The 15,740-nt window shown below is 36.5% G+C and overlaps 1 protein-coding gene across 1 annotated transcript in view; it reads right to left on the minus strand.

Moving 5' to 3' along the window:
- The window catches only part of LOC123536060 (xanthine dehydrogenase-like), a 65,941-nt gene extending 50,201 nt beyond the window's left edge, over window positions 1-15,740 (minus strand). Inside the window, exons 1-15 of the mRNA XM_045318851.2 lie at window positions 15,630-15,740; window positions 14,527-14,666; window positions 13,433-13,602; window positions 12,322-12,482; window positions 11,037-11,113; window positions 9,835-9,896; window positions 9,310-9,529; window positions 7,052-7,137; window positions 6,631-6,783; window positions 5,834-5,936; window positions 5,520-5,659; window positions 5,051-5,161; window positions 4,301-4,367; window positions 1,682-1,782; window positions 1,154-1,318 (exon numbers count right to left, since the gene is read on the minus strand). Coding sequence (XP_045174786.2) covers window positions 1,154-1,318; window positions 1,682-1,782; window positions 4,301-4,367; window positions 5,051-5,161; window positions 5,520-5,659; window positions 5,834-5,936; window positions 6,631-6,783; window positions 7,052-7,137; window positions 9,310-9,529; window positions 9,835-9,896; window positions 11,037-11,113; window positions 12,322-12,482; window positions 13,433-13,602; window positions 14,527-14,666; window positions 15,630-15,676 — 1,803 coding nt within the window. The 5' untranslated portion in view covers window positions 15,677-15,740. The remainder of the gene's footprint in view (window positions 1-1,153; window positions 1,319-1,681; window positions 1,783-4,300; window positions 4,368-5,050; window positions 5,162-5,519; window positions 5,660-5,833; window positions 5,937-6,630; window positions 6,784-7,051; window positions 7,138-9,309; window positions 9,530-9,834; window positions 9,897-11,036; window positions 11,114-12,321; window positions 12,483-13,432; window positions 13,603-14,526; window positions 14,667-15,629) is intronic.

Here is a 15,740-nt window from a genome sequence, read left to right on the forward strand (position 1 = left end):
ATTTTCTACTAAAACTGACCCGTTCCTAGTGATTATGTACATCAGCTGTTCTACATGTATAACTATTTTGGATAAAGCTACCATCGCCTTGGAAGATAGGTGAGCGGGACTCGTTTTAACTGGACGCTTTGACTCTACCATGTAATCCGGTACACAGCGCGTAGGTCTGTAAGCGGAGCTTAAATATGTAAAAAAAATTGAAACACTAAAGATCCTTATAGAAACATTCTGACCAAGCTTCATAAAGATTGTTCACAACTGTGGCCTCTAGGGTGTTAACATTTTTTTCCCCTTTGATTTGACCGAATGACCTAGTTTTTGATCCCACATAACCAAGATTCAAACTTGACCCAGAGGTCATCAAGGCAAACATTCTGACCAATTCTTATGAGTTTCAAACTTATACTGTGGACTCTAGAGTGTTAACAAGATTTCCCTTTGATCTGGTCTACTGACCTAGGTTTTGACCCCACATGACCCAGTTTCAAACTTGACCTAAAAATTATAAAGACAAACATTCTGACAAAGTTTCATAAAGATTGGGTCACAAATGCGGCCTCTAGAATGTTAACAGGGAAAATGTTGACGCACGACGGACGACGCACAACGCCGGACGCCGGGCAATGACTGGTCACAATAGCTCACCTTGAGCACTTCGTGCTCTGGTGAGCTAAAAATACAGTTTTTACGTCACAATTTGATAACGTTGAACGTCATAGCTGCTTGCTGGAAAATAAAACCATACTCAAAAGAAAATATTTGCTGGATGTTGTGAATGATATCGTGTTAGAATTAAAATAGTAATTTCATACATTGATTGTGTCTTGAATAAATTAATTTAATGTCGTTCAGATGCGTGTTATTTAATCACGAGAGCAGCGCTGTCGTGATATAATTCCTTCTCATCTGCACTCCAAATTTAATTCAACGGCAAATCACTGTCTGTGATATATAATTTCTTAAGCAAATGGGTCGGGTCCTAAGTCTTACTAACATTTGACGATTAGCCCACCCAAGCAAATTTTTTGAAGAGTTTAAGTAGAGACTTAAAAATCTGTTAATGTAGTTCTAATGTCATATAATGAAGCACCTATTGATTGGTTTTTGGACCTCGAGTGAATAGTTTAAACTATTGACGTAAGTGTAGACTCACCTGACGGTCTGCTTCTAACTTTTTAAGAGGTTCATTCAGCGGCCATTCTTGTTTGTTCGTGTCGTATGTCTGCACCCCAGACGACAGTGGGCGTATGTCGTGAAGTACATCTGCCGCACTTCTGTACTGATAGCTTGCCGAGTCTCCGAGAACCCGCAGGAAAAACTGATACAGTAACAAAAATGCACATTCAAAGAAGCACCTAAAGAAAAAGCGGGAATATGAAGCTAAGAACAACTCGCACTAAATTGATAGTTATAATATATTTTAGTAAATGTTTAGCAGTTTGATCTTTACATACTGGAGAGCTATATATATGAGCCGAAATATAGTTGTCTATGCCATTTCAGTATGAACGATAAGGTAACAACTTTCACACAATAATCTGCAGTGTAACAATGTTCATAATCATTTGATTAAGGTAAAACAATCATTGGCTGTGTAAAACTCTCTTTAAAATATGTACCCTGTTTAGCTTTTTTAGCTAAAATTACTACATAATAAGGTTAGCATTTCACGTAGACTGACCTTGTAGAGTAGAGCACATGCTACAGTCTTCCTGTATGATGCACTGGTTAGGCCAACAGCATCAGTGGGAATAACTTCCGCCGCAAGTGCAGTTAGAGCACCTACAAACAGCACATTTGTGAAACATTAGTAATGTTACATTTTACACAGAATGATGTTTCATTCCCGAATAAGTACAAACTGTTACAAGAACTAAGACGAATGCGTGATATACACAAAGAAAAAATAGCTTTGATGTTAATAACGCTTGATGTTTTCTATGAAATACTAGTGGACCGTGGACGGTATAAGTGCATGCTATCCGGAGCAAAATCTGTATTTCAAAATATCTAAATATAGAAATATTGTAGAAATCTGTAGAAAAACCTTCCTTACTTGCTTTGAACAGTACAATTTGGAATATGCAATGAATATGAATACCGGTAGCAGTTTTTAATGTTACTTATATGATGGCGTTATCTTCTCGCACAACCCTCCAACTAATTTTAGGTTATCCGTTTGTCAATTGACATCACGCTGAAACCGTATTTTTCCTTTACTAAGGAAAGAATTACACACATGCATGAACACCAGACGGACAAAAATGATATTAACATTGCTTTACACATGCTTCCAGATAAAATAGAATGTACTGTCAAAACGGCGCCAATTGCAAACAAAAATCCAAGAAAATGTGCATTGATGAAAGATACGACACAAAATTCTAATTGAATTTGACAGAAAATGTAGGAAGAGTTGCAAACAAAAGACACATATGTAGCTGCGATATGGTGAAGAGATGTAACTCAAAAGACAATGATCAGACATAAAAGTCCCGAAACTATGCATGTTGACATTGTATATGCATTGTATATGAATTTGATGGAAACTGTAAGAGTTGATTACACAAGTTACGCAGGTATTTGTAATAAAGCTACGTCAAAAAGGGACAAAGTATCAACAAAGTGTACAGTCTGCTATCCTTGAGTGAAAATATACTACAAATACCTATGGCAAAAAATGAAACAACAAAGAATATATTTTTAATAATAATAAATTGTTTACAAAAGAACAATACTTCATAAGCTTGATGGGGATTGGATATTTTCATGAATAAAATACGAGACAGCAATAGAAGCCAAATAGTAAATAGAGAAAAGTTGAGCCCAGTGCACAAACTGCATTGCTGAAAGATATTTTCGAATTTATATCAGGATAGGATAAAATTCAAATGCATTTACTGGCTGAATTTAGATCAGACATGTGCAGTTTAAGACATATCTCTAAAGACGATATCTGCATATTCGTTTTATTGGATATTCTGTCACTTTTTTTCATGAAAGTTTGCCCATATCTAGACTTCTCTCAAATAACTTGTACAGATAAGGTACTGTTAATTTTTATTTCATTACGTGTCTTACTTGCAGATATTCATAAATATTTAGTTTGGAAACGTATGTAATATATATTTACAGCTATTGCAAAAGTTACATACCAAGTTTATACATATACATATTTGTTCAGAATCTAAAAGTTCAGAATGATAATGATTATTATACAGGTATGCAAGACTGTAAAATCAGTCCGAGTTTAAGGTGTCAGTAAGGCGGATAATTTACATATAATAAATTGAATAACGTGTGTTACGGATGTAACATATTATTACTGCAGCGCATTCCTTTATATAAATGGCACGATTGTTATTATTAGTTACTGAAAGAAATATTATTTAATTTCAAGTCAAATATATCTACAGGTATGAAACATGAAGTATTTACGTTTGTGAAACTTATGTTAGTCACATTACAAATATGATATTGTATCGTTAAAATTGTGAAGCTTCGTATCCATGTTCTTTGAAAGAATATATAACATATGTCAACTATCTAAACTTATAGTCTTTAGCATTTCTTGATTATGGTCGGCCATAAACCCATTTTGATGCGACGGCATTGATTAGAACGAAATATTTGAAGTGACGTAAAGATAAAGTAGTCACGACTTCAGTAGAAATTTTAAAATTGGCTAAACTCTTCAAAAATATACCTTTACAAAATATAATCATTCGTGGCTGTAAACATGCTGCTGTGCTGCATGGAATATATGGGTCGGAAAATTCCATATTCTGGAACAGTTTCGATTCAGGTTCTTGAAGAGTTTATTTTTTCGTTTTCGTTCGTGTTTTGGATCATGTACGGCTGCAACTGCACATAGGAGATATCTTCGGCAAAAAATTAAACAGAATTCACCTGTCAGCTTTCGTTACTCCTTAATTGAAGTATTTGAGATTGAATGCAACTCACTGCAGACCTGGAGCGCCTGTAAACTAGTAAATTACGGACTCCGGTATTCCAGATTCAAGCAAGTTGAATGAAAGTCTCTTTAATGTATACATTTTGTAACCACGATAATACTAACCCTAACTTTTACACAGTATATTATACATATTATACACTAAATACGTGCGGACATGTAATAGTTTGCGGGGGTTTTTTTTGCCGTGCGCTTCAATTGATAATTTCTTCAAAGCCGGACATGCGCAGAAGACCGCTCCAGCTCTGCAATGGGCAACATCGTTCAAGATTACCGGTTCATTCGGCTACCAGAAGTGGGGGTAGAACTTTCTTTCTGAATACATACCTGAGATGGTTGCTGGAGATGACAACTGTTTTCCATACAGGTATTGTTCTGTGGCTGTAGCCCTGTGCTAGATCGGAAAAGGAGAAACAATATTTTTTTGGTGTGTATGTGTGGAGGGGGCGGGGGGAGTTTAAAGTGAAATGCACCTAAATTGAAGTTATAGGTTCCCGTTTCGGCACATTTTTTGTTGCTTTGATGTCACTTTAGCGTAATTATCGACTCTAACGTTATAATGAGTTATAATTTTACACCACTTTAAAGACATTTTTATATGGAAATATGATGAGTAACAAGCGATCAATACTTGTTTACTGAAAAGAACGATTTATGAAAACAGTCTGACGAACGTGAAATCATGGTTGGTCAAAAATGGACTTCGATAGGCGTGTTTGAAGGAATACAGAGAAAAAAGTTATAGAAATATCAAGCATGTAAATTGCACATTAAATGAGGAATATGCTGAAATTTATATAAAACAAATGTCGAAACGGAAGCCTATAATTTCAACTTAAGCGCATTTCACCTTAACTTTATGCAATGATAGATAAATAAAGTTTAGAGAAACTTGATTCTTGAAGCGATAATGTAAGCAGAAAAAATAATATTGCCATTAAGAGAGACATTGTCGAAGCAAAGAATATATCCTTAACGTGAACACTTACTAAAATAAATGTAAATGATACGTAATGGACTCCGATCCTGAATGAGAAATGTACTATTTAAAGAAAAAACTCAATAAGTTGGACTTACAAAGGTGTCACTGATGCCACCGATAGAAATAATGGGTCGGCTTGTTACAAGATACCCGTGCACCTTATCTACAGCACATCGAAATGCACCATTAACATGAGCCAGACAGTTCTGAAACAATCAAGTACAAACGGTTTGGTTTTCACGAACACGTGTGAACAGAAATATTGTGGCGAATAGTCTAAAAATAGCAGTAAGCTTTCTTCAATTTTGTGTTTTGATTATCATTTATAATAATAGATATCTGGGAAGAGAACAAAAGAATGAAATTGATGTATCTATCATTATGTTTACAATAACTGCATCTATGACGATATGTGAACATTTGGTATGTATTTGTTGTCAGAGTATGTATCGAGATAATATAAAAGAAATAGTAGGCAGCTGATTGTCTGAAAAAATATCAGTATGCATACTTCCGCTGATATGTAACGAGCAGTTCTTAGCTTTAACCATCCATATACTGTACCTGCGATCTTGGCATAACTTTGAAGCAAGCGACGACGTCATTAGGTCCAAATTCCTTAAATGTTGCCTTGGATAAACATTTGCCAGTCATGTCCGTCTTGTAGAAAGCATCACATATAACAACGCTCTGTGGAGTCTGGCCTGACAAGGAGAAATAGATATTTAACAAATTACAACCGCCATAATACGTTTTCAACATGTCTTCGGATCAAGTTTACATCAATTAAAACGCAACAGGAAAAATAGAACTGCATGTATTCTTTAAACTGTATCATAATCATATAAAGCACTACGAATCTGAAAGACAAAAAATACCTATAGTCAATGAAGCTCCAACAACTGTCATTATGTTGAATATGTCTGACGGGAAAGAATGGTGCTTGTTCTTAAGCATTAAGTTTCCCGACCACGTGCCTCTCTGTAAATTGAAATTGGATTGTCATTACTTAAGTCTTGATTTATAACATAGCATTGGTTTTGAATATGTTTGATAATGGAATAACCTCTACATATAGAAAACAAATTCAAGTCAAGAAAGATTTATGCTTTTGTTGTTTCCATTCGAGTAGCAATTTCACCGAGTGTGTTCAAGTATATAAGGAAAGAAAATACGTGAGCAGGAGACCACCTATAGGTTACGGATTACAGGCACATAGCGGTTAAGTTCTGATTCACCAGTTCTTATTTTCTGAAGAGGCTAACAAAATTAATTTACAGTAAAGCACTAAAGAGGCTGCCAAGGCGCAAAGCAAATATTAGTTGAAGTAAAACACTAAAGAGGTTGCCAAGGCGCAAAACCAAATTACGTTAAAGTAAAGCTCTGAAAATGTTGCTAGGGCGCTATGCCAAAATAAGTTACAGTAGAGCAATGAAAAGTTGCCAAGGCGCAAGCGAAGTAAGTTACATTAAAGCACTGAAGAAGCCGACAAGCTGCAAAGTCAAATTAGGAGAATGCACTGAAGCGGCTGGCAATACGCAAACCCAAAATAAATTTCAGTTAAGCAGCAGAAATCAGTAGCATACAAAAGACCTTTGTGACTAGCTATAGCCAGACAAAATTTCTGTATTTATTTCTCAATATTCAATGCAGATGGTATAAAATAGTTGCTTACGTTCCTGATTGGGGAGGAAGCGACTCTGTATAGATACTTCTTCAGTTCTTTGAAATTTGGATTGCCCCCGACTTTCGATGCCTCTCTTTTGAAAATATTCATAAGGTCTGTGAGAGTCAAACATCCACCGAGTGTAAAGGTTTTTGTCTGTGCCTATATCGAGAATGTATACATTTATAGCTGGCATCTGGCTGCCCACAGGTCAGTACAGTCAGCAAACCATGGCTACATCTGTTCTGATTTTAACCCAGAAAATACTTGTTACAACAAAACTTTTTACTTCTTATTCACGATTACAAACGTATCAAACTGCCTCAAAGTTTTAGTTTGGAAAAATATCTCATACTTTTTAGTACCAGTTGAAAGTAAATAGTTTCATGTATACGGAAATAGGTAATTAAGATCCCATACTGTAACTTACATCGTGTGTATTTACATACAGTTCGGGTACTCCAGATATGTCAATAACCACATCAAAGTTTTGGATAGCTTCCTCATAGAAATAGCCTGAAATATATGACTGAAACAATTCTCGCAATGTGTAGATCTCTAATAATGATAATAATATAAAAAAGCCTATTGCTCGTGCTTGGAAGGGGATTAGCAAAACTCGTTTTTCGCGACCTAAACATAGGACATACAGTAAAATGGCAGGACAGGAGATGCTCGAGTCACTGATGCCAGAGGGAGACGTGTTTCATTGTATAAATGTTTAGTAATTGTAGATGGATTATACTCTTCTTCCAAATTAAGAGTCTACTCTTGACTGCGAGACAGATAAGGTCACTTTGAACACGAGACGTGTAAGTTGCGTGAAGGGTCACCTTGACAAAGAGATGTATATGGCCATCTTGGCCATTGGGCGTGTAGAATAAACTTTACCAAGTGGCATATATGACAACCCTGGCTAGGTGTGTATGACCATTTTGGCTAAGAGACAACACAGTAGGGCCATTTTAACAAATAGGCGTGTTTGTCTAACTGCTCGGAAGGTTAAACCACTTAGATCACGAGATATGTGAAACCTACTTAAATAACGAGGAGAGAAGGGCCAGCCAGAAGAGCTACCTTGAACATGATGTGTTTATGATCACGTTGACCATGACGTTATTAAGACCACGTTGACCAGGAAGTTTATAGGATCTTCCTGACCATGATGTTTGTATGACCAGCATGACCATGAGAAGTGTAAGACAAGCTTCATACAGAGCCACCTTGACCTCGAGGTAATCTTGATTATCTTGACCACGAGGTGTGTACGACCACCTTGACGTCGAGGTAATCTTGATTATCTTGATCACGAGGTGTGTATGACCACCTTGACCACTAGATAATCTTGATAATCTTGACGATGAGGTGTGTATGACCACCTTGACCACGAGGCATATAAGATGTACTTGACCACACTGAACATGAGAGACGTTGGACCGCCTTAACAATGAGGCGTATAGGACTAACTTTACAAAGAGGTGTATGACTACCTTAGCCACGAGAGACGTGCGTATAGGACTAACTTTACAACGAGGTGTATGACTACCTTGGCAACGAAGGACGTAGGACCGCCTTGCCAATGAGGCGTAAAGGACTAACTTTAAAACGAGGTGCATGACTACCTTGACCATGAGGCATATAAGATGTACTTGACCAAACTGAACATGAGAGACGTTGGACCGCCTTAACAATGAGGCGTACAGGCCTAACTTTACAAAGAGGTGTATGACTACCTTAGCCCCTAGAGACGTAGGATCGCCTTAACAATGAGGCGTATAGGCCTAACTTTACAAAGAGGTGTATATGACTACCTTAGCCACGAGAGACGTCGGACCGCCTTAACAATGAGGCGTATAGGCCTAACTTCACAAAGAGGTGTATGACTACCTTAGCCACGAGAGACGTAGGACCGCCTTAACAATGAGGCGTATAGGACTAACTTTACAACGAGGTGTATGACTACCTTAGCCTCGAGAGACGTAGGACCGCCATAACAAGGAGGCGTATAGGCCTAACTTTACAAAGAGGTGTATGACTACCTTAGCCACGAGAGACGTAGGACCGCCTTAACAATGAGGCGTACAGGCCTAACTTTACAAAGAGGTGTATGACTACCTTAGCCACGAGAGACGTTGGACCGCCTTAACAATGAGGCGTACAGGCCTAACTTTACAACGAGGTGTATGACTACCTTTGCCACGAGAGACGTAAGACCGTCTTAACAATGAGGCGTATAGGACTAACTTTACAACGAGATGTATGACTAACTTGACCACGAGAGACGTATGACTGCCTCAAGCATTAGGCGTATAAGACTTACTTAACCACGAGATGTATAGGACTGTCGTGACATGTTGTGTGTCGGACTTCATAGACTACAAAGTCTGCAGGACAAACGCTAAGAATAAATGTGTAGGGTAAACTTGACCAAAAGGCGTGTAGGACCATCTTGACAGGGGGAATTGTGTATAGGGCCACTTTGACAGGGGGAATTGTTTACCCTGGATCCATACATCAATGTCATCAATCAACTTTATTGTAAGAACTACAAATGTATAAGTTTTAAAGAGATAGTTGTCACACGTGTATTCAAGAACTAATAACGTAACTGTTTCTCAGGACAACTGGTTTCGCTGGAGGTATAGAAATATCAACTTATAGTGTTTAGACAAGAAATAACGATTTAACCTGTGCCTGTGTTGGCACCTAGCAGTCTGACTTTCTGTCCGCTTGTCTGACTCAATATTTGATAAAGGTTGGCAAGATCTGTTGCTTTCTCCCATCTTGTGTCTCCAAACACCATCTGAATGGACCGAGGGTCGCCATGGCTCGAACATCCACCGCCACAGTTATCGGACCGAGACGCACAAGGTTGGCCAGTTGTCTTACACAGTTTGGTAGATAAATCCTGTATATCAAGAAAAACTACAGGCGTCTTTAAAGTCTGAATGGCCTGCGTACTTGTTATATACTTATATACTGCGTTTGTAGAAGTTTTCCGTACATGCATACAAACAACCTATATCATACCAGCTTTAAATGTGTGGTAAAAAAGTGGTTACATATTATATTCAGTTTATGTAAATACTAGTAACCTGAAGAAATGCCTTAAAGAGTTAAAATACAAAACTGAACTGATAATTAATTTATAGGATATGTAAAGCTTTTTTCCTAGACTTAAAATAACGTTCGGATGTAACTCTAATAATATACCTCAATATCCGGAGGCGTGGCAGGCACAAGGGACTTCATGGCGTCAAGAATTGGACGGTACCCTGAAATCAGAACATTGAAAAACGTCAAAGATACAGGAGACGACACTCAATGAAAGTGTTATCGATATATTTATAAAGACATCTCAGTTTTCTGAAATGACTGTACAAACATATTTGAATCGTAAACCAGAGTAAAAATAATTGTAAAACAGATTTAGTGGAATTATGAATGTATTAATGAAATACCAACTTATGTCATTTTTTTGGGAGGCTAGTTCTTTTTGTTAAACAGTTTGATAGTTTTGTTGTTATACATCAAATATCAAAATATGGGACTCTTCCAAATTGTAAATAATAAGCTCACAACCAGACAATAATCATCCAGTTTAATTATAAGCTTTTTCTCTCTTTTTTTTAGCCATTGCTTTAGCAGTTGGCTATAGCTCTAAATCAACTACCAAGTTTCAACATTACGTCGCTTGAGTTTAACTTCTATTTACCGTATCACACAAATATTCTGGACGTGTACAAAATAGTCCCATATTTATTTTCTTAATCTTGGTATTGTGTGAGCGTGTGAGCAACTGAGGACTACTGTCAAACAACAAAAACAAGCAGCAACGGATTCTAGAATAATTATGAACTTTATATTCACATTCTAAATATTCGGAATCACTCCACTCAAGGGTTAGAATTTAGGGTTAAGGGTTTAGGGTTCATATTGGTCTCACCTTGGGGCAAACTTAGTTTTACATAGTGCTGTATATGAAAACCTTTAAAAACCGTTTTGTCTTGAACCACACTGCACAGAGCTTAGATATTTGGCATGTAGAATTGTCTAGTCATTCTCATCCATCAGAGGTTCGTCAAAATCCCGAGAACCATGGTAGACCTCTGGTGTACGAGAATGTATCTAGTGGACCTCTACCAACTTTGTTCAAATCATGACCGATCTACGCACAATGAAATGTTGATTCTTCAAGTGTAGCCTATCGGTTGAAATATCACTCAATAAGCACCGGCTATCAGTCATTTCAGGGCTTTGATTATGTATCAGTAAAGTAAACTAAAAAATGCGAATTTGCACTTCACTTTCAGCTTAAGAATTTGTTGTCAACGATTGTCAAGGATATGAAGATTTCCATGTCATTGGCTATAGGTTAGTGTAGACTGGGTAGTGTGAACACCATGAATATTTACCTGTACATCTACACAGGTTACCCTCGAAATTGTCCTCGGTATCCTGCTTTGTCAAGTTGGGGTATTGTTGCATCAGCCTGATCGTTCAAACATGGATAAAGTAGTATTCAACTTGAAATTTTATATTAAACAGTCATAACTACAGAAAGCATTCAGCTTGGTGTTTAATGTTTCGAATGCATACAGATAGCATTCAACAGGAAATTTTATGTTCCCAAATAAACAAAACTAACTCTCTACTTGTTTTTGTTCCCAAAGACATAAGCCTAACATTCAGTGAGAAATTCGATGGCATAATAGTATGTTCCCAAAAGCATAAATTTTAAGCTATCATTAAACAAGAGACTGTATGAACGTAGGGATGAAACAAGCGTTCAACGTTCAGAAGAGATGAAACGAAATTACCACTTAACTGGAGAAAATGAAAATTCCGTAGACATATGTATACTTCATTTTGTGAAGCATCGAGAAAAATAAATGTGAGACTACAGCTACTAATAAACTTTGATAATGTGGCAGTTGACCTCAATACAATCCACGCTGTTTATTTTACAATACAGGTAAATCAAATATTTGCTTTACAGCAGATCTATGACGGATTATCTTTGAACACCCCTGGACTTACTGAACTCAACTGCCACATTATCAAATTAAGTTTATTAGTACGCTGTATTTGTAAATATTATGATGATGACGTCAGTATATAATAATTATAGGTCACAGATTACAAAACAATTAAACACAGTAGTATCCATATCTTATCAAACTGCGGTGATTTTTTATAAAGTCAGGTCAATAGAGGAGACTACTCGTGATTAGATGTGCTTGCTAAGAGTTGTATAATTACAAGTTAACTTTTTGTAAAAGCAAGTGAGCCGCCCGTTTACTACGCTAATGTTCAACGTAATTGAGACAGAAACATATGTGAAGTACATATGCTGGTAAACCATCGACAAGTTACACATAAAGAAATGAGATTCAGTCAAAAACTCTATTTGAATTTATATTTTCAATAGCTGGTTCTTAACCTGACAATGCATTTGCTATTGCTCGCACAGAAAGCAATCCTGCTGTTTTAAAAAATAGTTCAATCGTAACACCGACAGGATGACACGGTATTGTTACACTGCGTATATTTGTGTAACGCAATTCTCACTATTTTATTTAAATTAATTTAGGATTGCCAGAATGTAACCATACAGAATGAACTTTGGAACAAAAGAAAGCATAATGTAAGCGTTCAGATGTCAATGTAGACCTATGTAGGTAGTGCAGCTGTACTCACCCGTACATATTCATGACATGTCCAGGACTACAGTACCCACACTGGGTTCCACCGAAACTTGATAGTGTTGACTGGATCTTATGCATTGTTGTTTTAGTGGAGCCCAGTCCCTCAATGGTGGTGATTTCCCAACCATCACATACAAACAATGGACATAGGCACTGAAAATATATGTCATATAAAATCATCAAATATCTACAATCATAAAACTATTAAACTATCATGACCTTTCTTTCCTACCTAAACATAACAGCGAAAATTCCCGATTAAGGGACCGTTTTAAAAGTTATGACAAATGTAATCTTTTAACTATAGGTTCTAGGAAGGATGTATTTTAATTGAAAAACTACGCGTGAATGAAAATGTAATTTTCGTCAGTAAATCAGAAAAATACATTTGTTTTTCAAAAGTTCACAGTAAAACAAGTGGAGTCGGATTTACATATTATTTAAAGGACTGGTATATTTTTAGAAAGGAATTCCTCCTATTTTTCGAAGTATCTTTTAAAGTTATCATCAACCTACTAGTAAGAGCAAATATTAAATAAACCATACTGACATTTATTTTTACGTGAATGTAAGTGTGTATAGGACTTTGTAAGAATATGGCAAATGCATATAACTATCAGGAGATGTTTTATAAACATAGGAGTAAACATTAGATATGAAATCGCAACTTCTCATCCTAAGTCCTGGTTGGAACTCACCTAAAGTTAATAAAATCGTTTTGAAGCATAGAATGCAACCAGGTAAAATAATAGCAGATTTAGTTTGATTAAATCTGTTCATGAGAGGAAGTGGAAAGAGCAAAACCCCTCACACCCCAAGCACCGGCTTTAGCGGAATTCTATTACATAGCTATGATCCCGATCGAAAGACCAGAAAATATAACAAGACTTGTCTTACGTTTTGAACCGATTTTAAACAGCCTCGTGAAATTGTTTTCTGTACAATAAATTCAAATGTATTTCAGTAAAATGGGTAAACTGCAGGTCAGTTAACACGTCACCAAATTGCCTAGTTATCCGCTAGAGACTGACAACTTCCCCGCATACATAAAGGTAGTGTACGAACCCCAAGGGTAAAAGTAACTTTAATATTGGTAAACCTACTGAGTTGATATTGGCTGTGACTGGTGTGCCATTCGGGTTCAAGGTCATCTTGGCTACCACAATACAGATACCACATCCACCTTGTTTACAGAACACCTTGGTTCCCATTGACAGGCGTGATTGTCTTAAGAAGTCATTGAGCGTCGCTGACGAGCTGTACTCAGTACCAACTGAATGACAAATCGTATGGATTTGCACATAATTTATTAATGTAAATATTTTTAAAATATAGATCTTAAATTGCCTGTATATAATATAATCCATATTTATAGGGAAGGAACGTTCTACAAAATTTTGAGGGCCACACACAAAAATATAGACAAAAATGCTTTTATTCGTGTTACTATTAAAGCAAAACACATAGGTGCTGCATTTACTACTGTTACTAAACAGTTAACAGGAATAATTACAAGTTATATTTTTGTGTAAACATAATAACAACAAGTTTATGTGTAAGTACACATTTAATACATGTGTATCTAAACACAGTGTAAACTTGTTCTACAACTAAAAACGTGGAAGTTTTTATTTAACAATCCACGGTACTGATAACTGCATGGCATTTCCTTGTGAATATTTCGCTACATACACAATTAATTTATATATTTTGTTTGTTTATTTTGGGTTTAACGCCGTTTTAAAACAGTATTTCAGTTATGTAACAGGCGGGCAGTTAACCTATATATATAATCAGTGTTCCTGGATTCTGTACTAGTACAAACTTGTTCTCTGCAAATAACTGCCAATTTCCCACATAAATGAGCCAGAGGTGGAGGATGAATGATTTCAGACACAATGTCTTTTATCAAATCGTCACGGAGAACATACGGCCGCCCGAGGATCGAACTCACGACCCCGCGATCCGTAGTTCGGCGTCCTCCCTATTGAGCTTAGCGGTCGGGTTAATTTATATATCTAGTATGATGAAGTTTCTCTATATCTGAAGATAGAACATTTAAATGATTGATGGGCATGGTGTAACTTTAACCGGACAGACTACAGGCTTAGGCTATTTTGATATGAATGATTTGTCGAAACTTAATTTGAAAATTAGACGTATTTAATTTGGTTTGACATGTACAAATGTATTTTACCAGTGACTTGCTTTCCATTGACGCTAAACGTTATGGAAGACTTGTATGGAGCAATGGACCTGAACTTGAAGAAATGTCCACAGTTTTCACATGTGGATGCAAATACCCCATCATTACGGGTATTTAGCGGTGTCACGTGACTGAAATGAAAACCAGTATCATCTGCATGTAAAATACCTGTTACTAATAAAGTCACGTTATAACAATTCCTTTGAACTATCTGAATGCCTGAAACAATTTGTTCTCGTGCATCCATTCAGCTAGAGAACGCACATAATTTGCTGGCTATTGTCTTAAAAAGCGTTTTATTAAAAATCCATAACGCTTTAAATTGTATGATCAAAACTGATGAAGTATTAGTCCAAAAGAAAATTTGCATTTGAGCCGCGCTATGAGAAAACCAACATAGTGGCTTTGCGACCAGCATGGATCCAGACCAGCCTGTGCATCCGCACAGTCTGGTCAGGATCCAGGTTGTTCGCTTTCAAAGCTTATAGCAATTAGAGAAACCGTTAGCGAACAGCATGGGTCCTGACCAGACTGCGTGGATGCGCAGGCTGGTCTGGATCCATGCTGGTCGCAAAGCCAGTATGTTGGTTTTCTCATGGCGCGGCTCATTTGAACATTTGACAAACATATGAGAAACATTTACTGAAAAAAGGTTTTGATAAGAAAATAATATGTTTTATGATCAAAACAAAACATGCAACAGCCACAACAAACATTTTGAGCTTTTAATCATTTCTTTTACATGTTATTTTTCGAAACAGTTTCCTAAATATTTTCAGAAACAAATGTAAATCATACAGCATTTTAAAGGTATCCAGGATGAAATAGTTTGAACATTTTGAACCTGCATACATCTTATTTCTTTGCGTCTACAAAAATTTTCAAAAATACGTTTTGATGCAAAATGACCGATTAACAGGCTTGTATTTTATGCAAATATGCATGTTTTGATAAATCTAAAAACCATCAAAATATCTTTAGCGAGAAGACAGTGTCTATTAACATGCCTCAAGATGAATAATGCCGAACTGTTTCTGTTTTTAAGACATACGCTTGTAACTTGTATTCTAAAATGAAATAAAATACACGCTAACCTTGTTTTGCAAACAGGACAGGAGATAAAATTCTTCTTGTGCTCCATGTCTTCACGCAGTGTACAAACAACTGATGTTAATCAATGATCGTCCGTCTGTATGTGTTTATAT

The sequence above is a fragment of the Mercenaria mercenaria genome, chromosome 17 (assembly GCF_021730395.1).
Source record: "Mercenaria mercenaria strain notata chromosome 17, MADL_Memer_1, whole genome shotgun sequence".
Classification (NCBI taxonomy): Eukaryota; Metazoa; Mollusca; class Bivalvia; order Venerida; family Veneridae; genus Mercenaria; species Mercenaria mercenaria.